Raw genomic sequence first — 26,755 nt, forward strand, 5'->3', positions numbered from 1 at the left:
AGAACTTTGACGCTGTCATTGGTTTGAATATATTTCTTGCTCGGAAGAATAACTTGGATCTGAGTTACCAGTTTTTGTTTTGAGAGTATCTGATCGTATCTGGATTTTGGTTGAATTTAGTTGTTGATGAACGAACCATTTTTGCCTTGAGTGCGTAGATCGCTCTCTGTTTTAAACTCATTCCCAGTGTGACCTGTTTTTGCAAATACGGTTTATTGCCATCGAAGAATCAGCTATTTATCGCTATTGATAATATGAGAGAAGTTGTTCAGCTGCACGCTTTGTTTTTTTCCACTGTTGTTTTCGAGGTATTTAGTTTCTGCTTTCAGAATAAGTTCGCGTTGAAGTCGCTCAGATCACATTCACTAAAGGGTGCTGTTAATAACAATGATGACAGATGGGGAGATTGAGGACTTGAGGTTGAACTTCAAGGAATTCCTCTCTGGCGATATCTGGACTCTGGCTGTGGACGACTTGCTCGAAATGAACTGCATTTGTGAGTCTCAAACTTGTCTATTTAATTTAGCCACAAAAGAACGTCGATCATTCAATGAAATTTTTCAAAATGAAACTTGTTTTCCGACAACAAATTTAACCTAACCGAACGAAGAGCTTGCGTACGCAAACAAGCTGTCACCGTAAGCTGTATTTTGAAATTGAAGTAAAATGGGATTTGTGCTATCCGCATAATCAATTTCAGTCAACATGATTGGCTAATAATGAGCTCTATTACCTAAATTTGACCCAAAATTAAACTGCGTTCCGTCTATTTTAGACAATCACCGATTATCATTTGGATTAAATTCAAAGATCGGCCAGTCCCGTTTGGGGGAAATTCGTCCATCGTTTCTTGTTTATATTTTTAGGTTTGAATTAATCTAAAACATGACTTTATTTAGATTTTGAGCCAAATAACGCTAACGATGGGAAGGAACAGAAGTCGATTTGGGCGAATTACAGGACAGTTGTGGCTGCACAGATTGACTACTTTCTGGAAATATTTGGAGTGTCAGATACCAGACTCAAGTCAATTATCAGGTCCAAATCTGCAGCGAACGACATTGATACAGTAAGACTGTACTGCGATAGACGGTGTACTAGATCAGGATTGGTTAATTATGATCTGTTTTTCATTTTAAACTTTCCAGCGCCCTGAATGTACCCTTTATAATGGAATACATTGGGTGATTGAAGAGACAATTAGTTCTAGTTTATTGGAGAGACTGGTGATTTGAGAGACAACTAGAATCACTAAGTCGTTTGATATTAAATACTCTATTTCAAAAAATTTATGAATTTTGCTTTGTTATTAAATACTCTATTTCAAAAAATTTATGAATTTTGCTTTGTTAAATTTTTGCAGGGATTTAGCCAAACAGCTAGCCAAGCATAAATGCCAAATACGCAATCTGGCTGCTTTGAGTAGTTAACGAAGATCATATGCTGTTGCGATGATCTTAGGAACTTTCTTCTGTTGAAAAAGTGAGATTTGTTCTTCCCAGAGATAATTAACTAACGTTTTTGTTCACTTTTGTCTTTTAACCCTCCTATCTCCTAATATCTGGTTTTTTCAGGAGAAGCTTTACCAGGTGCTGGCGGGAGAGAACACAGAGGATGGGTTCAATCTATTCGTCAATTTGATGGTCACGCGAAGGTTGCAACTCGACCGGATGACTGCACAGGTAACAAGGCTATCACGCACATAATATATGCGACATATATTGAAATCTATGAGCGCCCAGTACGACCAAACTTAACTTAGAAATAGAACAAAAGAAAACACAAACTTGCAAAAACTCAAAAGAGCTTCCTAGATTTAGCTTCCTGGAATCTCTAGGCGCTAAGTACCAGGCTGAGAGTATGCGCAACAATTCTATGCAAGACTTGATTGTTAAAAACTATTAGCGACTCAATATAAGATGATATAAGGTTAACAATCATAGCTTTGGTGCCAGAAACAAAAGTTTTCACTCTCACTGAAACGAAATCCTATTAAGGGCAAAAAACGGAGCTTTATGAGTTGACAAAAATGAAGAGGCATACTTGTCATATAATACAGTTTATAGAACATTAAAATGAATAATCTTCCTGCATTGGAATTAATTCAGCTGTTCCTTATAGAGCAGCACCATCTGTACATTTGTCTTTAATCACTTTTAAATTTTCAAAGTTTTTGCCTGACCGGTTTTATCCTGACACATTTTCATTCCTTTTATTCCTTTAACTCGCTTGATCGATTTGACATTTCGGGTGACCGCTTCATGTTTGACTTCACGCTACTACCCCCTTCACGACTGACGCATGCTACAATTGAATTGCGCCATGCTTGTCTTTCGAGACCAATTTATGCAACTTGAGACGGTTTCTATGCTATTTTCCCTTGATCGTTCTTTTTATTAGCTCAAGCTAGCTCAAGCTAGCTTGAGCCAGCTTGAGCTAGCTAACTATTTTGTTTTTAATTGCTCTCGAATGAGAAGAAATTATTGTAATCGCGTTTGTCTTTTTACTACTGGAAGAGGAGTACTGGTATTCTTCAGGTTTTAACGACTCGAAGAGGAGTACTGGTATTCTACAGGTTTTAGCGACTCGGAGATGAGTATTGGTACTCTACAGGTTTTTACGACTCGAAGAGGAGTTTGTATTCTACAGGATTTAACGTTTCGAAGAGTATTGGTATTCTAAAGGTTTATACGACTCGAAGAGGAGTGCTGGTATTCTACAGGTTTTAACGACTCGGAGATGATTATTGGTATTCTACAGGTTTTTACGACTCGACGAGGAGTGTTGGTATTCTCAGGTTTTAACAACTCGGTGAGGAGTATTGGTGTTCTACAGGTTTACGACTCGAAGAGGAGTATTGGTATTCTACAGGTTTTTACGACTCGAAGAGGAGTGTTGGTATTCTACATGTTTTTACGACTTTAAGAGGAGTTTGTATTCTACAGGTTTTAACGACTCGAATAGGAGTATTGGTATGCTACAGGTTTTTGCGACTCGAAGAGGAGTACTGGTATTCTACCGGTTTTAGCGACTCGGAGATGAGTATTGGTACTCTACAGGTTTTTACGACTCGAAGAGGAGTTTGTATTCTACAGGTTTTAACGACTCGGAGATGAGTATTGGTATTCTACAGGTTTTAGCGACTCGGAGATGAGTATTGGTACTCTACAGGTTTTTACGACTCGAAGAGGAGTTTGTATTCTACAGGTTTTAACGACTCGGAGATGAGTATTGGTATTCTACAGGTTTTAGCGACTCGGAGGTGAGTATTGGTACTCTACAGGTTTTTACGACTCGAAGAAGAGTTTGTATTCTACAGGTTTTAACGTTTCGAAGAGGAGTATTCGTATTCTACAGGTTTTTACGACTCGAAGAGGAGTTTGTATTCTACAGGTTTTAACGACTCGGAGATGAGTATTGGTATTCTACAGGTTTTAGCGACTCGGAGATGAGTATTGGTACTCTACAGGATTTTACGACTCGAAGAGGAGTTTGTATTCTACAGGTTTTAACGTTTCGAAGAGGAGTATTGGTATTCTACAGGTTTATACGACTCGAAGAGGAGTACTGGTATTCTACAGGTTTTAACGACTGGGAGATGAGTATTGGTATTCTACAGGTTTTTACGACTCGACAAGGAGTGTTGGTATTCTCAGGTTTTAACAACTCGGTGAGGAGTATTGGTGTTCTACAAGTTTACGACTCGAAGAGGAGTATTGGTATTCTACAGGTTTACGACTCGAAGAGGAGTATTGGTATTCTACAGGTTTTTACGACTCGAAGAGGAGTGTTGGTATTCTACTTGTTTTTACGACTTGAAGAGGAGTTTGTATTCTACAGGTTTTAACGACTCGAATAGGAGTATTGGTATTCTACAGGTTTTTACGACTCGAAGAGGAGTACTGGTATTCTACAGGTTTTAGCGACTCGGAGATGAGTATTGGTACTCTACAGGTTTTTACGACTCGAAGAGGAGTTTGTATTCTACAGGTTTTAACGACTCGAATAGGAGTATTGGTATTCTACAGGTTTTTACGACTCGAAGAGGAGTACTGGTATTCTACAGGTTTTAGCGACTCGGAGATGAGTACTGGTATTCTACAGGTTTTAGCGACTCGGAGATGAGTATTGGTATTCTACAGGTTTTAGCGACTCGGAGATGAGTATTGGTACTCTACAGGTTTTTACGACTCGAAGATGAGTTTGTTTTCTACAGGTTTTAACGTTTCGAAGAGGAGTATTGGTATTCTACAGGTTTATACGACTCGAATAGGAGTATTGTTATTCTACAGGTTTTTACGACTCGAAGAGGAGTACTGGTATTCTACAGGTTTTAGCGACTCGAAGAGGAGTGTTGGTATTCTACTTGTTTTTACGACTTGAAGAGGAGTTTGTGTTCTACAGGTTTTAACGACTCGAATAGGAGTATTGGTGTTCTACAGGTTTTTACGACTCGAAGAGGAGTACTGGTATTCTACAGGTTTTAGCGACTCGGAGATGAGTATTGGTATTCTACAGGTTTTAGCGACTCGGAGATGAGTATTGGTACTCTACAGGTTTTTACGACTCGAAGATGAGTTTGTTTTCTACAGGTTTTAACGTTTCGAAGAGGAGTATTGGTATTCTACAGGTTTATACGACTCGAAGAGGAGTACTGGTATTCTACAGGTTTTAACGACTGGGAGATGAGTATTGGTATTCTACAGGTTTTTACGACTCGACAAGGAGTGTTGGTATTCTCAGGTTCTAACAACTCGGTGAGGAGTATTGGTGTTCTACAAGTTTACGACTCGAAGAGGAGTATTGGTATTCTACAGGTTTACGACTCGAAGAGGAGTATTGGTATTCTACAGGTTTTTACGACTCGAAGAGGAGTGTTGGTATTCTACTTGTTTTTACGATTTGAAGAGGGGTTTGTATTCTACAGGTTTTAACGACTCGAATAGGAGTATTGGTATTCTACAGGTTTTTACGACTCGAAGAGGAGTACTGGTATTCTACAGGTTTTAGCGACTCGGAGATGAGTATTGGTACTCTACAGGTTTTTACGACTCGAAGAGGAGTTTGTATTCTACAGGTTTTAACGACTCGGAGATGAGTATTGGTATTCTACAGGTTTTAGCGACTCGGAGATGAGTATTGGTACTCTACAGGTTTTTACGACTCGAAGAGGAGTTTGTATTCTACAGGTTTTAACGCTTCGAAGAGGAGTATTGGTATTCTTCATGTTTATACGACTCAAAGAGGAGTACTGGTATTCTACAGGTTTTAACGACTGGGAGATGAGTATTGGTATTCTACAGGTTTTTACGACTCGACAAGGAGTGTTGCTATTCTCAGGTTCTAACAACTCGGTGAGGAGTATTGGTGTTCTACAGGTTTACGACTCGAAGACGAGTATTGGTATTCTACAGGTTTTTACGACTCGAAGAGGAGTGTTGGTATTCTACAGGTTTTTACGACTTGAAGAGGAGTTTGTATTCTACAGGTTTTAACGACTCGAATAGGAATAGGAGTTTTGGTATTCTACAGGTTTTTACGACTCGAAGAGGAGCACTGGTATTCTACAGGTTTTAGCGACTCGGAGATGAGTATTGGTACTCTACAGGTTTTTACGACTCGAAGAGGAGTTTGTATTGTACAGGTTTTAACGTTTCGAAGAGGAGTATTGGTATTTTACAGGTTTATACAACTCGAAGAGGAGTACTGGTATTCTACAGGTTTTAATGACTCGGAGATGAGTATTGGTATTCTACAGGTTTTTACGACTCGACGAGGAGTGTTGGTATTTTACAGGTTTTAACGACTAGGAGAGGAGTATTGGTATTCTACAGGTATTTACGACTCGAAGAGGAGTGTTGGTATTCTACACGTTTTTACGACTCGAAGAGGAGTGTTGGTATTCTACACGTTTTAACGTTTCGAAGAGGAGTGTTGTTTTTCTATAGGTTTTTACGACTCGAAGAGGAGTGTTAGTATTCTACAGGTTTTTACGACTCGAAGAGGAGTGTTAGTATTCTACAGGTTTTTACGATCCGAAGAAGAGTGTTGGTATTCTACAGGTTTGAATGACTCGAAGAGGAGTACTGGTTTTCTACAGGTTTTTACGACTCGAAGAGGAGTATTGGTGTTCTACAGGTTTTTACGACTTGAGGAGTTTGTATTCTACAGGTTTTAACGACTCGAATTGGAGTATTGGTATTCTACAGGTTTTTACGACTCGAAGAGGAGTACTGGTATTCTACAGGTTTTAGCGACTCGGAGATGAGTATTGGTACTCTACAGGTTTTTACGACTCGAAGAGGAGTTTGTATTGTACAGGTTTTAACGTTTCGAAGAGGAGTATTGGTATTCTACAGGTTTATACAACTCGAAGAGGAGTACTGGTATTCTACAGGTTTTAACGACTCGGAGATGAGTATTGGTATTCTACAGGTTTTTACGACTGGAAGAGGAGCACTGGTATTCTACAGGTTTTAGCGACTCGGAGATGAGTATTGGTACTCTACAGGTTTTTACGACTCGAAGAGGAGTTTGTATTGTACAGGTTTTAACGTTTCGAAGAGGAGTATTGGTATTCTACAGGTTTATACAACTCGAAGAGGAGTACTGGTATTCTACAGGTTTTAACAACTCGGAGATGAGTATTGGTATTCTACAGGTTTTTACGACTCGACGAGGAGTGTTGTTATTTTACAGGTTTTAACGACTAGGAGAGGAGTATTGGTATTCTAAAGGTATTTACGACTCGAAGAGGAGTGTTGGTATTCTACACGTTTTTACAACTCGAAGAGGAGTGTTGGTATTCTACACGTTTTAACGTTTCGAAGAGGAGTGTTGTTTTTCTACAGGTTTGTACGACTCGAAGAGGAGTGTTAGTATTCTACAGGTTTTTACGACTCGAAGAGGAGTGTTAGTATTCTACAGGTTTTTACGATCCGAAGAGGAGTATTGGTGTTCTACAGGTTTTTACGACTTGAGGAGTTTGTATTCTACAGGTTTTAACGACTCGAATTGGAGTATTGGTATTCTACAGGTTTTTACGACTCGAAGAGGATTACTGGTATTCTACAGGTTTTAACGACTCGGAGATGAGTATTGGTATTCTACAGGTTTTTACGACTCGACGAGGAGTGTTGGTATTTTACAGGTTTTAACGACTAGGAGAGGAGTATTGGCATTCTACAAGTATTTACGACTCGAAGAGGAGTGTTGGTATTCTACAGGTTTTTGCGACTCGAAGAGGAGTTTGTGTTCTACAGGTTTTTACGACTCGAAGAGGAGTGTTAGTATTCTACAGGTTTTTACGATCCGAAGAAGAGTGTTGGTATTCTACACGTTTTAACGTTTCGAAGAGGAGTGTTGTTTTTCTACAGGTTTTTACGACTCGAAGAGGAGTGTTAGTATTCTACAGGTTTTTACGACTCGAAGAGGAGTGTTGGTATTCTACACGTTTTAACGTTTCGAAGAGGAGTGTTGTTTTTCTACAGGTTTGTACGACTCGAAGAGGAGTGTAAGTATTCTACAGGTTTTTACGACTCGAAGAGGAGTGTTAGTATTCTACAGGTTTTTACGATCCGAAGAAGAGTGTTGGTATTCTACAGGTTTGAATGACTTGAGGAGTTTGTATTCTACAGGTTTTAACGACTCGAATTGGAGTATTGGTATTCTACAGGTTTTTACGACTCGAAGAGGAGTACTGGTATTCTACAGGTTTTAGCGACTCGGAGATGAGTATTGGTACTCTACAGGTTTTTACGACTCGAAGAGGAGTTTGTATTGTACAGGTTTTAACGTTTCGAAGAGGAGTATTGGTATTCTACAGGTTTATACAACTCGAAGAGGAGTACTGGTATTCTACAGGTTTTAACGACTCGAATTGGAGTATTGGTATTCTACAGGTTTTTACGACTCGAAGAGGAGTACTGGTATTCTACAGGTTTTAGCGACTCGGAGATGAGTATTGGTACTCTACAGGTTTTTACGACTCGAAGAGGAGTTTGTATTGTACAGGTTTTAACGTTTCGAAGAGGAGTATTGGTATTCTACAGGTTTTAACGACTCGGAGATGAGTATTGGTATTCTACAGGTTTTTACGACTGGAAGAGGAGCACTGGTATTCTACAGGTTTTAGCGACTCGGAGATGAGTATTGGTACTCTACAGGTTTTTACGACTCGAAGAGGAGTTTGTATTGTACAGGTTTTAACGTTTCGAAGAGGAGTATTGGTATTCTACAGGTTTATACAACTCGAAGAGGAGTACTGGTATTCTACAGGTTTTAACGACTCGGAGATGAGTATTGGTATTCTACAGGTTTTTACGACTCGACGAGGAGTGTTGTTATTTTACAGGTTTTAACGACTAGGAGAGGAGTATTGGTATTCTACAGGTATTTACGACTCGAAGAGGAGTGTTGGTATTCTACACGTTTTTACAACTCGAAGAGGAGTGTTGGTATTCTACACGTTTTAACGTTTAGAAGAGGAGTGTTGTTTTTCTACAGGTTTGTACGACTCGAAGAGGAGTGTTAGTATTCTACAGGTTTTTACGACTCGAAGAGGAGTGTTAGTATTCTACAGGTTTTTACGATCCGAAGAGGAGTATTGGTGTTCTACAGGTTTTTACGACTTGAGGAGTTTGTATTCTACAGGTTTTAACGACTCGAATTGGAGTATTGGTATTCTACAGGTTTTTACGACTCGAAGAGGATTACTGGTATTCTACAGGTTTTAACGACTCGGAGATGAGTATTGGTATTCTACAGGTTTTTACGACTCGACGAGGAGTGTTGGTATTTTACAGGTTTTAACGACTAGGAGAGGAGTATTGGTATTCTACAAGTATTTACGACTCGAAGAGGAGTGTTGGTATTCTACAGGTTTTTGCGACTCGAAGAGGAGTTTGTGTTCTACAGGTTTTTACGACTCGAAGAGGAGTGTTAGTATTCTACAGGTTTTTACGATCCGAAGAAGAGTGTTGGTATTCTACACGTTTTAACGTTTCGAAGAGGAGTGTTGTTTTTCTACAGGTTTTTACGACTCGAAGAGGAGTGTTAGTATTCTACAGGTTTTTACGACTCGAAGAGGAGTGTTGGTATTCTACACGTTTTAACGTTTCGAAGAGGAGTGTTGTTTTTCTACAGGTTTGTACGACTCGAAGAGGAGTGTTAGTATTCTACAGGTTTTTACGACTCGAAGAGGAGTGTTAGTATTCTACAGGTTTTTACGATCCGAAGAAGAGTGTTGGTATTCTACAGGTTTGAATGACTCGAAGAGGAGTACTGGTTTTCTACAGGTTTTTACGACTCGAAGAGGAGTATTGGTGTTCTACAGGTTTTAGCGACTCGGAGATGAGTATTGGTACTCTACAGGTTTTTACGACTCGAAGAGGAGTTTGTATTGTACAGGTTTTAACGTTTCGAAGAGGAGTATTGGTATTCTACAGGTTTATACAACTCGAAGAGGAGTACTGGTATTCTACAGGTTTTAACGACTCGGAGATGAGTATTGGTATTCTACAGGTTTTTACGACTCGACGAGGAGTGTTGGTATTTTACAGGTTTTAACGACTAGGAGAGGAGTATTGGTATTCTACAGGTATTTACGACTCGAAGAGGAGTGTTGGTATTCTACACGTTTTTACAACTCGAAGAGGAGTGTTGGTATTCTACACGTTTTAACGTTTCGAAGAGGAGTGTTGTTTTTCTACAGGTTTGTACGACTCGAAGAGGAGTGTTAGTATTCTACAGGTTTTTACGACTCGAAGAGGAGTGTTAGTATTCTACAGGTTTTAACGATCCGAAGAAGAGTGTTGGTATTCTACAGGTTTGAATGACTCGAAGAGGAGTACTGGTTTTCTACAGGTTTTTACGACTCGAAGAGGAGTATTGGTGTTCTACAGGTTTTTACGACTTGAGGAGTTTGTATTCTACAGGTTTTAACGACTCGAATTGGAGTATTGGTATTCTACAGGTTTTTACGACTCGAAGAGGATTACTGGTATTCTACAGGTTTTAACGACTCGGAGATGAGTATTGGTATTCTACAGGTTTTTACGACTCGACGAGGAGTGTTGGTATTTTACAGGTTTTAACGACTAGGAGAGGAGTATTGGTATTCTACAAGTATTTACGACTCGAAGAGGAGTGTTGGTATTCTACAGGTTTTTGCGACTCGAAGAGGAGTTTGTGTTCTACAGGTTTTACGACTCGAAGAGGAGTGTTAGTATTCTACAGGTTTTTACGATCCGAAGAAGAGTGTTGGTATTCTACACGTTTTAACGTTTCGAAGAGGAGTGTTGTTTTTCTACAGGTTTTTACGACTCGAAGAGGAGTGTTAGTATTCTACAGGTTTTTACGACTCGAAGAGGAGTGTTGGTATTCTACACGTTTTAACGTTTCGAAGAGGAGTGTTGTTTTTCTACAGGTTTGTACGACTCGAAGAGGAGTGTTAGTATTCTACAGGTTTTTACGACTCAAAGAGGAGTGTTAGTATTCTACAGGTTTTTACGATCCGAAGAAGAGTGTTGGTATTCTACAGGTTTGAATGACTCGAAGAGGAGTACTGGTTTTCTACAGGTTTTTACGACTCGAAGAGGAGTATTGTTGTTCTACAGGTTTTTACGACTTGAGGAGTTTGTATTCTACAGGTTTTAACGACTCGAATTGGAGTATTGGTATTCTACAGGTTTTTACGACTCGAAGAGGATTACTGGTATTCTACAGGTTTTAACGACTCGGAGATGAGTATTGGTATTCTACAGGTTTTTACGACTCGACGAGGAGTGTTGGTATTTTACAGGTTTTAACGACTAGGAGAGGAGTATTGGTATTCTACAAGTATTTGCGACTCGAAGAGGAGTGTTGGTATTCTACAGTTTTTTGCGACTCGAAGAGGAGTTTGTGTTCTACAGGTTTTTACGATCCGAAGAAGAGTGTTGGTATTCTACACGTTTTAACGTTTCGAAGAGGAGTGTTGTTTTTCTACAGGCTTTTACGACTCGAAGAGGAGTGTTAGTATTCTACAGGTTTTTACGACTCGAAGAGGAGTGTTAGTATTCTACAGGTTTTTACGATCCGAAGAAGAGTGTTGGTATTCTACAGGTTTGAATGACTCGAAGAGGAGTACTGGTTTTCTACAGGTTTTTACGACTCGAATTGGAGTATTAGTATTCTACAGGTTTTTACGACTCGAAGAGGATTACTGGTATTCTACAGGTTTTAACGACTCGGAGATGAGTATTGGTATTCTACAGGTTTTTACGACTCGACGAGGAGTGTTGGTATTTTACAGGTTTTAACGACTAGGAGAGGAGTATTGGTATTCCACAAGTATTTAAGACTCGAAGAGGAGTGTTGGTATTCTACAGGTTTGAATGACTCGAAGAGGAGTACTGGTTTTCTACAGGTTTTTATGACTCGAAGAGGAGTATTGGTGTTCTACAGGTTTTTACGACTCGAAGAGGATTACTGGTATTCTACAGGTTTTAACGACTCGGAGATGAGTATTGGTATTCTACAGGTTTTTACGACTCGACGAGGAGTGTTGCTATTTTACAGGTTTTAACGACTAGGAGAGGAGTATTGGTATTCTACAAGTATTTGCGACTCGAAGAGGAGTGTTGGTATTCTACAGTTTTTTGCGACTCGAAGAGGAGTGTTGGTATTTTACAGGTTTTAACGACTAGGAGAGGAGTATTGGTGTTCTACAGGTTTTTACGACTCGAAGATGAGTATTGGTATTCTACAGGTTTTTACGACTCGACGAGGAGTGTTGGTATTTTACAGGTTTTAACGACTAGGAGAGGAGTATTGGTATTCTACAAGTATTTACGACTCGAAGAGGAGTGTTGGTATTCTACAGGTTTTTGCGACTCGAAGAGGAGTTTGTGTTCTACAGGTTTTAACGTTTCGAAGAGGAGTGTTGTTATTCTACAGGTTTTTACGACTCTAAGAGGAGTGTTAGTATTCTACAGGTTTTTACGATCCGAAGAGGAGTGTTGGTATTCTACAGGTTTGAATGACTCGAAGAGGAGTACTGGTTTTCTACAGGTTTTTATGACTCGAAGAGGAGTATTGGTGTTCTACAGGTTTTTACGACTTGAAGAGGAGTATTGGTGTTCTACAGGTTTTTACGACTTGAAGAGGAGTATTGGTACTCTAAAGGTTTTTACGACTCGAAGTGGAGTATTGGTTCTCTACGTTTTGGTATTCTGCAGGTTTTGTTTATGCTTAAGCGAGTTTGTACTTGACTTCAATTTTGACGAACTACCAGCATCCGCCGCACCTTGTCCTCCCCCAGCCTACCTATCAACCCCACCCCCACTACCCACACCCTACTTCTACCTCCCCCCACCGACCTACCTACCCCCCTCCCCCCCCCACCTACCTTCCCCCTCCACCTACTTTTGTCTGATGTTTTTGCAATTTTTCCGAGAGCATTTTCCGACGTTTGTCGGTTTACGTTGTGTTTACTTTTCGTCCACATAAACGTGATAAGCTGTTCAACCGTATTCTCAAGTAAAAAGAGAAAGACTCAACTTACCCAAATATGGTATTAAGAGGTATCCAGTAACTAGCAAGATCAATTAAGGTACGTCCCATTGATATTGAGTTCACAATCAATGAAAGAGAACATATCTGTACAGATAAAGAAATTATCTTCTACAACAGCAACCTTTGCTCTTGATAAGCTAAGAACAACTATTGTACGAGCCATATTTTGACCTATATAAAATAAGAAATAGTTTTTTGTACTCTATTTTATGCTGGTAGTTCATCTCAACCAGATTAACAGATATCTCAGCAGAACCCTTAACAATTACTGGAATGTGATGAAAAAAAGGTTTTGAAGTCAATTGCTTTTTACTGCTACGGGCTTTTAAATAGTTTTTTTTGCCTTGCTCCTGAGAGTGAGTTGGGCTCTGATGACTAATAAGTGAAGTGATCTACAAAGAACTTGATGCAGCTCTTCGTGGTAATGGTTTTCATAAAAAGAACCGAACGGAATTTATTTGGAAACTTATCGTCACTTCCTCCCTCCACTTTGAACGTTTATAATTCAGTTGCTCTGTCATTCAGAGAAGTTTCAGATTAGGAAACTTCTTGAGAGCCGTACAGTAACATTGATATTACACAGGAGTTGAAAACACGGAAGTCAACAAAGCTAAAGGAATGAAAGGGAACACTGTGCCGTAGGAAATTTAAGGTTCGGCGAGCTTTCGCAAACTTGCTGTGATGCGACTTTCTTTTTAAAGTAGTCTACAACGTCGATGCTCAAATCGGAAGTAACGTGTGAGCAACTTAAATTGGTACCACCGCGGCTATGATATGCCTCTTGAACTTGCTCAAATACTGAAAGTGACATATCGAAATTCTATCGATTCTCTGGAGACCAGTAGTAAAGCATATCGGTGAATTTTAATTCAACAGATCAATTTTTTTCAACAGATCATTTTTTATTAATTGCTCTTGAACGAAGTTCATGGCAATTATTGTAAACGTGTGGGTCTTTTTTATTCAAAATTTTTAATGGACAATTTTGACTTTTCGAGTGACTTTTACGCCCTTGACTTTTTGCGTTTCGCGTGATCTAAAATTCTCTCTCAATCACAATTTCAAGCAGCTGAATTCAATTGGCGGCAATTTAATACTCAAAGTCAAATAAAAAGTGCGCCGAAACTGGTACCATTTTTTTTACTTTAAATCTTAATAGTGGTATATATTAATCTCTAATGTGGTTATTTGAAGCCCACTATTGAACTTCTTAGTCCCATTTAAGCTCCCTCCTCCCCCCCCCCCCGACTGAAGCAGGCTGAAATTTATTAGAGCTCCCACTAGTCGTTCGAGAGCAATTCTTCCGACGCTTAGTCGGTTATGTTTCTAAAGATCTAATTTATTCAACAGATAAAAATCACAGCATAATTTATTGTTAACGACAAACCAGAAAATATTGAAAGAACGAGTTAAGCGAAGCATGTCATCAATATAGATGGAATAAAAGTGGTCCTAGTACAACCTATACAAAAAAGAACAACTGTCCGATTTATAGCAAAATTGGTGATTTAACCAATATCAGATTCGCAAGATGATTGTCATAATCTTGGAGTAAGAAATCAAACAATCAGTTTGCGAATCTAAGATATTTTAAAACCAGAAATCAAAATTGTTGAGACGTACTTCTACTGCACGTGTTGTTTTTCACGAAGGTGCTGAATGAACTGGCAGAGAAAGAGCATAGACTACAACAGGCTATCAAGCAACAGGGTGCACAGGAGGATTTGAAATCGGGAAACAAGCAGTCACTTTCCAAAATGTCCCCCTCTTCACCTTCAAAACAATCACCAAAATGTAAGAAAAACAAGCGTTGACTAAAACCGTTTCATTCCCTGTAACAGTGAAAAAAATTAAGTGAACAAACTGTGCACAAATTCATGCGTGTGTCTGCTCTGATAGTCTGTTTAGTCCATTTAGAGATGAAACTGGTAGCAATTGTAAAGTCGTAAAAATATTAATGTCCAACGCGTGGATTTAAATAAATAATTTTTACGACAGTCATAATAAAAAAATAAATTTTTATTAATTGTTAGAAAGATGTGAATTCATTCGCAAATTATACGCAAAGAGAAATTTGTCCACTATTGCTATGACTCGCAAACATAAATGTGTAGTTAAATATTTACAGAAAAAGAAACTTCACATTCTCGAAATCAACAGTAAGATTTCACAGAACAAATATGTTGGCACGCATACTAGTAATGTTGGTGCAACTGTGAATCAAAAATTTTTATACAAATTGAAGTAAAGTTAAATCTAGTACATATTAGGTGATTGGCTCCCTTTCAAAATAGAAATGGTTCAAATTTAAATTTGAGTTAATCAGGAAAATGAAGATTGAGGTAACCTAATTGTAATTAAGTGCGTCCAACTATGCCATACGAGATGACAGAAATTTAGTGGAGTCTTACAAATGCTAAGTTGGGTAGTTAAAATGACACTCTTTGTTTTAGCAACCGCAGAAAAGGAGAGCAAAGTGCAATACGTTGACGACCAAGAAGCAATTAATCGCATATTGAGGTAATCTTCAGTTTTAGCCGTTGCAGTTCTGCTCTCTTTTTAATTGGTCTTAAACGACATGTATATTGATAGTTTTCGTGTATTTTTTTAAATAAGAATAGATCTACTTATTGCCTTGCTAAATTATGATCGCTTTTCAGCGAATCAGCCAACGATGTAGTTATGCCAAACTTCAAACAAAAAGAAGAGAAATATCCAAAGTTAACACCCAGTGCATCGCCAGCTGCTAGTCCACTCGACTCAAAATCAGCTGGTAACATGAGTCTAAGTGACCTTTCACTGGTGCCTCCTGTTTTGACCTCTGCATCTGGTGCGATAAAGTCCCCAACAGGGGTGGCATCCAGTTCTGTCGTGCCACCTGTGGGCATCTTTATGGAGAGGGAAGCGTCGTCACTGATGGTGGACAATTTGAAAAAGGAAGAGGAAAAGGCAAAGGTATGATGCCATATCTCTGTAAATTCAGTTCCTCCTCTGCAATGATGGTGTTAGATGGATAAAATTCCTTTATTATTTGGATTCATATTGACTATGTATTGAGCGAAAAAGATAAGTAGCGTACGGTGGAATATATTTTTATAGCTGCGAAGCTGTAAGCTGAGCGTAGCTATATTGCGGTGCTCTTGGTTTTTTACAATTCAAACAATTTGAATTGTATTGGGGCGCTGTCTTTTTTTTTAAGATCTGTTCACACATTTTCATGATTTTTGAATTCGAATTGGAGTGGTGATTTTGGTCACGCCGAAACAGGAAATGGAGCGAAAAAGCGAGTGGTTTTGCGGCGTGAAATTTTTTCGCTCTAATTTTAAAGTAGAGTGAGAAAACGATGTTTGAACAAAAATTCGCTCTCTCGCTAGTGGTTTTTTGTTCACATGCGGCAATTTCACTTTGATTTTTACTGTTTTTTTGGATCGGATTTTTTTCTAAATGGTTATCCCAATCCATTCATAGTTCATTCTAGGCCTAGTTTTTTGTATGAACCAAATTTCTATTTCTCGCTGATGTTTTTTTTCTTGACATGCGACATTTTGACATTGATTTTCTGTTTTTTTTTAATTTTTTTATCTCATTTTTTATAAAAAGGTTTTTCCAATTCGCTCATACTCCTTTTTAGGTCTAGTTTGTTTAGGTCTAGTATAGGTCTGTTTGTTTAGTCAATGAAAATTCTTTGAATTGTTCGTCAGGACTTGTCCTGCTATGTTTTTTGTTTCGTCGTCTGACGCTTCATTTTCGTTTTACATTTGTTCTAGAACATTCTGTCTCGTCACTGCTTAAATGGCTTTTTCGCGCTTGATTTCACGCTTTCTGCGTGACCTAAATTGCGGATATTCAGAAACAGAATCTATTCCTAAAACAAATTTGATTGTAAGAAAACAGATTGTACGGTCCGACAGCCGAGTGGTTAAGGCGACTGGCTGTTAATCCGGAGATCGCCGGTTCGAGACGCGACTGGGAAACTTTTTTTGCACCCAAAAACAACCTCCTTTGAAATAAACTTGTAAGTTTTATAGGCGGCGGCGACAACTATTATCAAGTCACTTCTGTATCTTTTTCCATCTGTATTTTACGGCACGCAAGTCTATTTCGCAGCTATTCCGGCAATCTGCCGGCTATGTTAATTTAATAGGCAAAAAAACTACCCCTAAAGACTAAAACTAACTAGTGTAACTAAATAGGAACTGCACAGTTCAAAGATTGCAGTGAACCGAGATAAGCTACCGAGATAAGCTTCCGAGATAAGCTACCAGAGGGAGCTATACTTGGACCCTTCTTGACAGTATCTAATAAAAAAGGTTTGCATATAAATTGACTATATATATCCAGAAAACAGGAAATTTCCGATTAAGATGGTTATGCGTAATCAGAGCTTTTCGAATCACACTACCTTGATTGGCTTTTGACCTAAATTTATGCAATATATAACTCCTGTTCTTTCATGTACATCAAAGGTTATTCGGAAGATGAAGCTTGAATTTTCCGGAAGATTATTTTCCTTGCGTATATCGACCTTAAAAAATTTACCTTTTCCTAAAGTCCTCGGCCTCCAAATATAGTGGATTTAAAACATTTACGCCCCATGAAATTTGAATTTTATCTGTTGATTGATTTGATGAGAATTGTTTCAGGTGCACCTGCAATCGAGTCCCTTCTCACTTGCAACTGCACCTCCCCTCTCCTCGGTATCATCAGCTGGAGATAGTAAAAGTGGTGCTAAGAAAGACTTCTTGTCCACACAAATACATCAGGTAGAATATTACCAGTTTGCTAAAACTATCAAATATCATTTAAGAACTCTTTCCTCGACGCTAGTAATTTTCCTGTTTGAAATTGGATTTTTGTTGCCAACAGTTTTACACTCAAGCTAGCCTTTACCAAGTTTTTCGGTCTTCGTCGTATTGTAAAAACACGTTTGGAAGTGTTAGCGTTTAACAAACACTAATTGAACAATTCGCCAAATATATTCTACGTCAGAGCAAGATAGTGGCTCGAATTTGTGGAGCTTTATTGGGCAATAAAGGCGTTCAATTCTGGAACCAGTCAACCTTTTTTGTCCTTCTAGTATAGTTTCAGCAAATGGTTTTTAAGGCGAACGTAGCTAGTAAAGCCTCTTTCATGGCGGAGCAGCTCTCTGGACAGAATTATGGAACTGAGCGTGCAGCTTCCACTAGCGTTTTACAAGTTCCTTCCGAAACAGCCTCCTCGACTACGACCACTTCTGCAACAGTGCTCTCTTCATCTCCATCGTCTGAGGAGGACAAGTCCAATAGGTTTGTGGATCTGCGCAAACAGCTGATGGAGAAAAAAGCCAAAATGCGAGACGACAAAGCAGAGACCTTGAGTAAGATGATTATCAAGTAGTTGACACCATTGTTCTTTTGTTTTTAATTGCTCTCAAACGAAGTTTGTAGCAATTATATTAGTCCTGTCGGTCTTTTTTTTATGCGATTTTTCGCTTGACCAATTTTTCGTCTGACGCTTTTGACTTTTCGTCCTCAAAAACGGGATAAACAGGTAGCGCCCAGCGGGCATTATGTGCTCTTAGAGCCTTTCAGGTCTGTTTCAGCTCAAACTGTCTTGGAGACTTATACTTATACTTATGGTGTGAGGGGCGGTTCTTAGAGATTGACACCCCCCCCCCCCTTTGTTGACCCCCCACCCCCACTATTGGCTCCATCCCCCCCCCACCGCGCTTTTGCCCCCCCCCCACCCAGTGCTGCCCCCATCAGTCCCCGGTGCACCCCCCCCCCCCGTGGCTAGCTACTGACCAAGCCAACCGCTCGCCGGTCGTTTGAGAGCAATTTGCCCGACGTTAGTCGGTTATGTTTTAGTAGCTTGCCCGATATATATTTAATAAAAGGGACGCTGAATTACCTGTGATTACAGTCGTAGCTATAGTTACAGGCAGTCTATTTTAGTGCAGAATGTAAATAGATAAAAACAACATTGGAAGAGATTATTGATAGCCGCCCTTATGTTCTCAGCTGGCTATTACTGTGCTCCTATTTTTTTACAATCCAGAGTGCATTGGTGCGTAGTTTTTTAAGATGTTTTCACACATTTTTATTAGCCGCCGTCAGCCTCTCAACGGCTATAATTTAGGCGCTCTCCTTTCTTACAATACAAAGATTTTGGATCGTATTGATGTTCTATCTTTTTACAGATGCTCAGAGAATTTGGATTGTATTGGTGTGCTGTCTTTTTATAGCTGTAAGCTGAGCGGAGCTATATTGCGGTGCTCCTGGTTTTTACAATTCAAAGAATTTGAATTGTATTGGGGCGCTGTCTTTTTACGACTCGAAGAGGAGTATTGGAGAAGTCCGATTTTTTAAGTTTTTTTTTACCGGAAATACTTCGTTCACACGCCGTAATGACCTAAAAGCGAAAGTGAGAAAATTGCCTTGTGAACTAATTTTTCTGCGCGAGCGAAGTTTTTTGATCATGCGATGCGTTTAGTGAATGACTTTTTGACTTTGAAAAGTAGTTTTGGACTGAAAGGCAAATATAGATAACCGTTTTTAGCCGTTTTTTCGTCTAAGTGGCCCAGTTTTTTGCTTGTTATTTGTTTTTTTTGTGGAAATGATTTTTAGTCGATGCTATATTGAATTGTAAACCTGGAAACTGATACCCAAGTGTTTTGCAGAGCCTGAAAGTGCATTTCAAGTTCAAAATTGGCACATATTTCTAGTTTTAGTTAATTTCTTTTTTTTTTCTATTAATTTCTTTATTTTTGGACATTTCCGCTGTCTTTTTGTCGAAAATCAATTAATATTGCAACTTCCCTTTGATAATTCATATACTCAACTCCTCTTTCTACCCCGTTGTAATTTTGTTTTGAAATTTTACATATGCTAAACCGATTTTGGTAATTTTTTCCAGTTTTTCTAAGATTTTTGTCTGTATTTTGGTATAAATTGTTTTAAATAGTCTTTTTGTGCAAAATGAGAGACTTTATTTTTGTTTCCATAAAAAGTCAATCATTTTTTAGCATTAATTTTTTGAAAAACAGTTGAAATTTTTTCATGAATGCAAAATGTTTCAATGTTTTGTATGCTTAAATTCTGCTTTTTCTTGTTTTGCTCTGTTCGGGAGGAGGGATCTTTGTCTCGGATGACTAATTGTCTTTTCTATGTCTCGAATGCTGAACAATGAAATGAATTCGTTTTTCTTGATTTTGTTAATTTGATTTTTAACTTTCAAAAATCAGGAATTAGTTTTTGTTACGGTGTTCCTTATTGTTTCCATATTCTCCACATGCTAGTTTGTGTCATTATAGCTTTGTCCTGGCAGCTACCTTTATATTGGTTGAACTGATTTTTTCATTTGTAAAAAATTGAATGATTTCAGCTTCTTCTTGATTTTCGTCATTTTTCTGTTTGCAATTGATTTCATTCAACATAAGGCAGTACTGAAAGTTTGCTAGAAAACTTTTTCAAAAATTTCCACTCATTACTTTTTATTATAAATTTGTTCCGGTCTTGGTGTTGTTTTTAAATGATTTTTTGCCTTTGAATATTCTTTTGTTTGCTCTATGATTATTTCAATTTTTGAATTAGTATGAAATCATGTTATCTAGCAGATACAACAAATAGAAGTATATGTTGTTGTCTTAATTGCAGCGATTAAAAATATAATTGTAGTGGTTTTGTGATTCTTAAGTTTCAGCATTCTTCTTGAAAAATTTAATTTAGTTAATTTAGATATTATTACTATCTGCCATTTGCTTCCGTCATATTCTTGAGATTAGAATCATGAATTATTTGTAGGCAATTGATAGCCCTGTCAGTTTTTTCAGCCTATAAATATTTGGACCATCCTAAATATTTCGGACTTTTTAAACTTTACCAAACGTTTTCAATATTATAAAATTTTGCTGTATTTTTTTTCTCTTGGTGACAGTGGTTTAAATTTCACCAATTTTTAGATCAGATCTGGGGAGGTTATGAATTGATGGTTTAATACAAAAGGCAAGAGCTTCAGGTGCAATTACGGTTTTTTGTGAAGTTTGGACGCTTCTAGTCGCTTCCGGAGTTTTAATCATTTTTATTGGAGTGATTTTTGGAGCGGGAAATGAAACGCGTGAAAAACTTAGGAAAGATTTTGTTGCTGAAAAAGTGTAGAACGCATTGAGACAAGAGTTGTTTTTGTTCATACTGCTGTTTTTGAGCAAGTGAGAAATTGATGGGTAAAAAAATTCTCTAAGCGAGCGAAATTTTTTTGTTCACGTGCGGCTTTTAAAAGCATTTTTTGCAACTTTTGATGGTTATGAGGTTTGATTATGATATTGTAATAGTTTTAGGCTTGTTTTGATAGGAATTGAAGGTTTCAAGTATTTAATCTCAGTTTAATGCTAATTTGGAGGTTTTTGATCGGTTTTGCTGATTTTTGACAAAATATAATGATTTTTTGCATGTTTTTTTGTTTTAATGCTTTACGTGGGATTTGAATAGAAGCTTTTTACTTGAGGAATATTCAGTTACCAATTGACTAAAGTTTGCTTGATATAAATCACTTTTTTCTTAGGAAAATTGACAGAAATATTGAGAAATTTTTTTTTATTTTTTTAATCTTAGACAAGTTTCTTTGCCTATTATGACTTGCCCATTGTTTTGAGAGCTTTTCATTGCTCTAATTGCAAAGGAACTTTATTGGCTTTATGTTTCTTTTACTATTAAAAAAGTTGTTTTTCTAGTTCTTTATTTGTTCAATTTGCTTTTGAATACCGTTTCTATTCTTCCTTAAATTTTTTATAGCATTTGTGGATGTTCAGGGTTCACAATAGTTGTTCTAGTTGTTTATTCATAAGTATGGGCAATTTTCTCCTTCGATTTGTTTCCGGAATTTTTCCTACTATGTTTTTTTTTAAGATCTGTTCACACATTTTCATGATTTTTGAAGTCAAATTGGATTAGTGATTATGGTCACGCCGAAACAGGAAGTATAGCGAAAAAGCGAGTGGTTTTGCGGCGTGAAATTTTTGTACTCTAACTTTAAAGAGTGTCTTGGTGTTTGATCAAAAACTCACCTTCTCGCTTGTGATTTTTTGTTCACATGCGGCAATTTCACTCTGGTTTTTACTGTTTTTTCGATTTTTTGGATCGGATTTTTTCTAAATTATTTTCCCAATCCATTCACAGCTCATTTTGGACCTAGTTTTTTGTTAGAATCAAAATTACATATCTCACTAGTGGTTTTTTGTTCTCCCTAGCAGCATTTTGACATTGATTTTCTTTTTTTTTGTTTTTTTTTCATCTGATTTTTCCCAATTCACTCATTGTCCGTTCTAGGTCTAGTTGTTTGTTAAGTCAATGAAAATTTTTTGAATTGTACGCCAGTACTTGTCCTGCTATGTTTTTTTGTTTCGTCGTCTGACGCTCTTTTTTCGTTTTACATTTGTTCACACAGCAAAGCTGAAAAAGTCAAATTTTCTGAATGACTTCTTCCTCTCGCTAACGGCATTTGCGCGCGTGAAGTCATTTCTCGCTCGCTTTAGCAAACGTTTTTAGGTTATTTGCGTGATTAGATTTTGATCATACGTGACCTACCTCGCTCAATAACATGACTTTTGCACTTTAAAACTTAAGTGTAATTTGAATTTGTTTAAGGTCAGAGGAACTCATTTGTGCAGTAAAGGTCCCTAATAAGAGGCTTCTGTGGAATGAATTTTAACAAGCTTTATTAATTTATCGCTGGATGGTTTTTGAATGGTTTTTCAATTTAGATCTCTGCTTATCTCTTTTATACGGAACGCAGGGCTATTCTTTCGCAGCTATTCCGGCAATCTGCCGGCTATGTTTAATTGCTCTCAAACGAAGTTTGTAGCAATCATATTAGTCCTGCGGTCTTTCTTTTTTATGCGATTGACTGAATTGCGTGTTTGACGTCATTTTTCAATCATAGTGGAGCGAGTCTTTTGTTCATTTGCGTGATTAAATTTTTGGTCATACTTGACGTACCTCACTCTCAAAAGTGACTTCCTCACTTTAAAATTGACTTTTTTCAAATTTAATTCAAGGGGATAAGGTCAAGTGATTGTGTGTCACTCTAAATAAAGGTTATTTGAGAGCAGCTAGCAGAAGCGGCAATAAATTAAGCAGATTCATAATCAAAATTTGAAATCTCACTATTTGAAATCTTTTTTGTTACCATTTTTTGAGACTGCAGATCTTTATGGGTCAATGATTCTTTTTTTGGAGCGTGAGGATGGGTTACTAGAGTTTTTCAGTGACAACGAATTATTTTTGATAATATTATTATCAAGATTTTCCAGTAAATATTTCCGGCTAATATTCAAGTTTTTTTAAAAAAATTTTTATCAAGTTTTTGTGAGTTTCTTCTCCCTTTTTCGAGTTTTCGATATTTAGAAGCTAATGAATAGTTCTTTGGACTTGAGGATGGGTTACTGGATATTTTGACGATAATATTATCAGTATTTTAGTTGACTTTTCATTAAAATTTACTCCTTTTGTCATGAGTTTTGTGTTTTAAGTTTTTCTATCTGTGGGGGCCAATGAATCTTTTTACGGGTGTGAAGATGTGCTCGTGGGTTTTTTTCAGCGTCAACTAACTAGTGTTCATGATACTCTATTATCAGTAGTTTTAGATACCTTTCTATTTAAAATTTACGTTGTTCAAAATTTTCTGTTTTTCTAAATTTTAGGAGCAATGAATTATTCTTCGGACTTTCAGATGGGCTAATGGTTAGTTTTTAGTGACAGCGAATCAGTTTTAAAGATAATGGTGTCAGGAATTTTGGAGACATTTCATTAAAATTGTTGTTTTTTCAAACTTTTGAAATTTTCTTCAGTCTGTAGGTTCCAATGAAGCTTTTTCCAGCTTTTTATTGTGTTATTGTTTTGGAAGGACATTGGCGTCAATAACTTCAGCAAAATGTTCGGAATTTGGCTTCAGAGTTTGCAACACTTTTCGTTGTTTTTACCTCTGTATTTGCCTTTTATGTGAAACAAATTTCTGCTGGTTTTCAAGTTAATTATTTTTGATATTTCAGCGAGAAACTACGACATAAGTACGAATAAATTAGACAAATACGTAATAATTTTCAATTTTTTTTAGTTTTTGGAACATTTTTGGGTTGTTTTCAAATTTTCTGAAATTAAGCAGTCAATTATTTTGGTGCTGCCTTTATACTTAATTAATAGCATTACTGTGGCTCTGGTGACATTGACAACGGGAAGCTATAGCGAATCATAAATATTTCCTGCTATTTTTTTATGATCATTTGTTCTACTGGTTAGATGCTGGAGTGTTTACTTTTTTATTCAAATTCGATACTTTGGATTGATTCAGGACTTGGCATGCTATGTTTTTTACCACTCGAAGAAATTGAATTGTATTGGGGCGTTGTATTTTTTTAAATCTGTTCACACATTTTCTTGATTTCTGAAGTCAAATTGGCGTGATGATTTTGGTCAAGCCGAAACAGCAAGTGGGTTTGCGGTGTTAATTTCTTTAGCTCTAATTTCAAAGTAATGTGAGAAAATGGTGTTCGAACAAAAATTCGTTTTTTCATTTTTTTGTAGCTGATTTTTTATCTGAATAGTTTTCTCTTGCATTCTTAGTCCGCTCTATGTCTTGTTTTTTGTTAAGTCATTGGAAATTATTCGAATTGTAGGTCAGAGCTTGTCCTGCTATGTTTTTTTCGTCGAACAAAAATTTGTTTCGCTTTACTTCAGTTTGCCGTTTTTTTTGACATTTTTGAGTGAAATCTTTTCGACTTCTTTAGGCCAGTTTCCTTTTTCGTTCATTCTGCTCAAAGTGCGTTTAAGCAGCAGTTGTTCGGCAATGCAATTTAAAATGAACGGAATCGGTATCGAAACTAGAAGCGGGATAAACCCATAAAAATGCCCAGTTTTAGATGACCGGTACTTGAAGTTTGTTCTTATGGAAGTCTTTTTTACCGTCTCCAATGCCTATTAGTATTGGTATCGATACTAGCCCCTGTATACTCTCGTTAAGAGACAAGAGTTTGTCTAACAAAAAAATGAAATCAAAATAATTTGCACTTAAAAAATGTGTTTGTACATCAATCACTTTTTCATTTTTTTCTCTTCTTTTAAATCGTAATCGGGGTTATGACAATTAATGGCGGCTATTTTCCGGCAATCTGACGGGTATTTTCGAACTTTCACAGATCGTGAGGAATAATTTTGTAAATTCTTGTCAGCCTTCGATGAGCAGTTGCTGTATTAAAACAAATTTGTATTTGATATGCCATAACTAGTATTTGTTGCTTAGGTACTCCTTGAATTTTTTGCTTCAGATGTCCCTGAGCGAATGAGACCTTCCTCAGCTCGTCAGCCAATGAAAGAGTCCCAACATGGCAAGCAAACGCCCAAGCAGAGTCAAGTAAATGCCTCTCAATCATCTGAAAACCCAGAACAGCAATCCAGTCGCAATCAAGTGAGGAAGAATATATTTGCATCAGTGCGAGATGAAGTTATGGAAAGATGAAACATTGCGATAGTTCGAATGAATCTGAGTATTCTATCTTTCTATTTTGGTCATTTTTAGTGCAGCAACCCACTAAGTACTCAATAGGATTTTTGATACAAAATACAATACTTTCACATACGTATGGTATTGGGTCACGAAGAGATGTGCTCACGAGGATTGACTATTGGGTTGCTGAAATGGTCTCTAAACACTATTTTTTATCTCAGGGCTAACTTTTTCCTACTTCCGAAGCTTAACGGTGCCCCAGAATAGAAAGCCTCTCTCATTATATGAATTCAGTACTGTCGAGGGTGAGGTTGCGATGGAAAAGTCATATTGCTTGTAACAAATGTAGTGGAATTAGTGCGTTTTGTAAATTCCGAGTATTTTAACAGTGGGTTGCTACAATAGTATCATAAACCGGCGCAACAATTTGAAGTAATCTAAAGTTTGACACACGTTGCTAGCAAGCCCAGGTTAAGGTAAGTTATTATGATTATACATCTTATGTATGGGGCTCTTATAGTCAAGTATAAGTCCAGTTCAAATTAGTCAACAAGCTGAAATAGAGTTCATGTTGGGCAATTTCAAGTTCACAGATTCATTTCTAGTTCTCCCCAAGATGAATAACATTATTTTGGGAAACCAATTCTTCAAAAAACATTCTATTGACATCAGCCCGTCAAATAATCTTCTTAAATTACCAGAAATGACTTATCATTTAAATGAGATAAAACCAAAAAATTCTCCTAGAAAAATTTTGAAAAAACTGAAAAAGTTCCCAATTTTTCTCAATAAAAAGCATACTTTGAAACCTTCATCCCAAACAGTTTTAGAAGGACATCTCCCCAAAAGCGCCAAAAACTTAGAAAACTGTAGCGGAGTAGTTATTCCGAATCAAAGTTTTGAGGACAGTACTGATATCGCCCTAACCTCATCTTTAAGTACAAGTGATGAAAATGGAAAGATTTTCATTTCAGCTATTAACCTAACTGATCATCCAATTACAATTCCTTATAACACAATAATAGCAAATTTTGAAATTCTAAGCACTGCACAAGCTGAAAAACTCATAAATATCGATCCACAGCTCATTGCTCTCGCAAAAATGAGAAACCACGAAAATCTTGAAGCCGAAATTAATCAGCTGGTGCAGACCGAAATTATTGGAGGCTCAAAAACTCGCCCCAAACCAGAGTATGATAAACTATGGTTTCCTACCCCAGATACATGTTCAGACCCGGAAAATTTATCACCGCTAGAGCGCGAAATCTATGAGCAAATTTCACATTTCAAATCATTAGAAAAAGTTGATCCCAAAATTGATCCGAGTCAAACACAGAAATTTTTAGAAAAATTTAATTGGGAAAATTCTGTCCTTGAACCTAACGAGCGTAAACAAGTAGAAGAACTGCTTTTGGAATTTTCTGACATCTTTGCCAAACATCGTTTCGATGTTGGTTTTAATACTGAGCTAAAGGTCAAGCTCACACCAGAACACGAACTTCCTGTTTACGTACAAAGTCCAATAACTCCCATACATCTGAGAGATGAGCTTCTTGTTGAATTAGCCTTGATGCACTATTATAACTTGATCACAACACTCCCACATTCCAAATACAGTAGTCCAGTGTTTGCACAACGCAAAGAATCAGGCAAACTAAGAATTTTGATTGACCTTAGGCGCATAAACCACCTACTCAGAAACGACTACATGAATAGTAATTTTCCA

The 26,755-nt window shown here is 37.4% G+C and overlaps 2 protein-coding genes across 4 annotated transcripts in view; one reads left to right on the forward strand and one right to left on the reverse strand.

Moving 5' to 3' along the window:
* LOC142351789 (putative ATP-dependent RNA helicase DDX46) overlaps window positions 1-26,755 on the reverse strand; it is a 513,331-nt gene that overhangs the window by 192,995 nt on the left and 293,581 nt on the right. The gene's annotated exons all lie outside the window — the stretch shown is intronic.
* Window positions 99-25,146, forward strand: LOC142351466 (uncharacterized). Its single transcript, XM_075403494.1, has 9 exons — window positions 99-496; window positions 900-1,069; window positions 1,575-1,682; window positions 14,208-14,349; window positions 15,009-15,075; window positions 15,216-15,510; window positions 17,199-17,318; window positions 17,659-17,911; window positions 24,851-25,146. Exons 1-9 carry the CDS (start codon window positions 388-390, stop codon window positions 25,039-25,041), a joined length of 1,455 nt encoding a protein of 484 aa, XP_075259609.1. The 5' UTR covers window positions 99-387; the 3' UTR covers window positions 25,042-25,146.

This window comes from Convolutriloba macropyga, chromosome 13, assembly GCF_964194025.1.
Source record: "Convolutriloba macropyga chromosome 13, txConMacr16.3, whole genome shotgun sequence".
Taxonomy (NCBI): Eukaryota; Metazoa; Xenacoelomorpha; order Acoela; family Convolutidae; genus Convolutriloba; species Convolutriloba macropyga.

Excerpts from the sequence above, each read along its gene's own strand:
- LOC142351466 (XM_075403494.1), top strand. The coding sequence starts at position 388 with ATGATGACAGATGGGGAGATTGAGGACTTGAGGTTGAACTTCAAGGAA. Across the intron at positions 497-899 it reads GCTCGAAATGAACTGCATTT|ATTTTGAGCCAAATAACGCT; the intron begins GTGAGTCTCAAA and ends GACTTTATTTAG. Across the intron at positions 15,511-17,198 it reads AGGAAGAGGAAAAGGCAAAG|GTGCACCTGCAATCGAGTCC; the intron begins GTATGATGCCAT and ends GAATTGTTTCAG.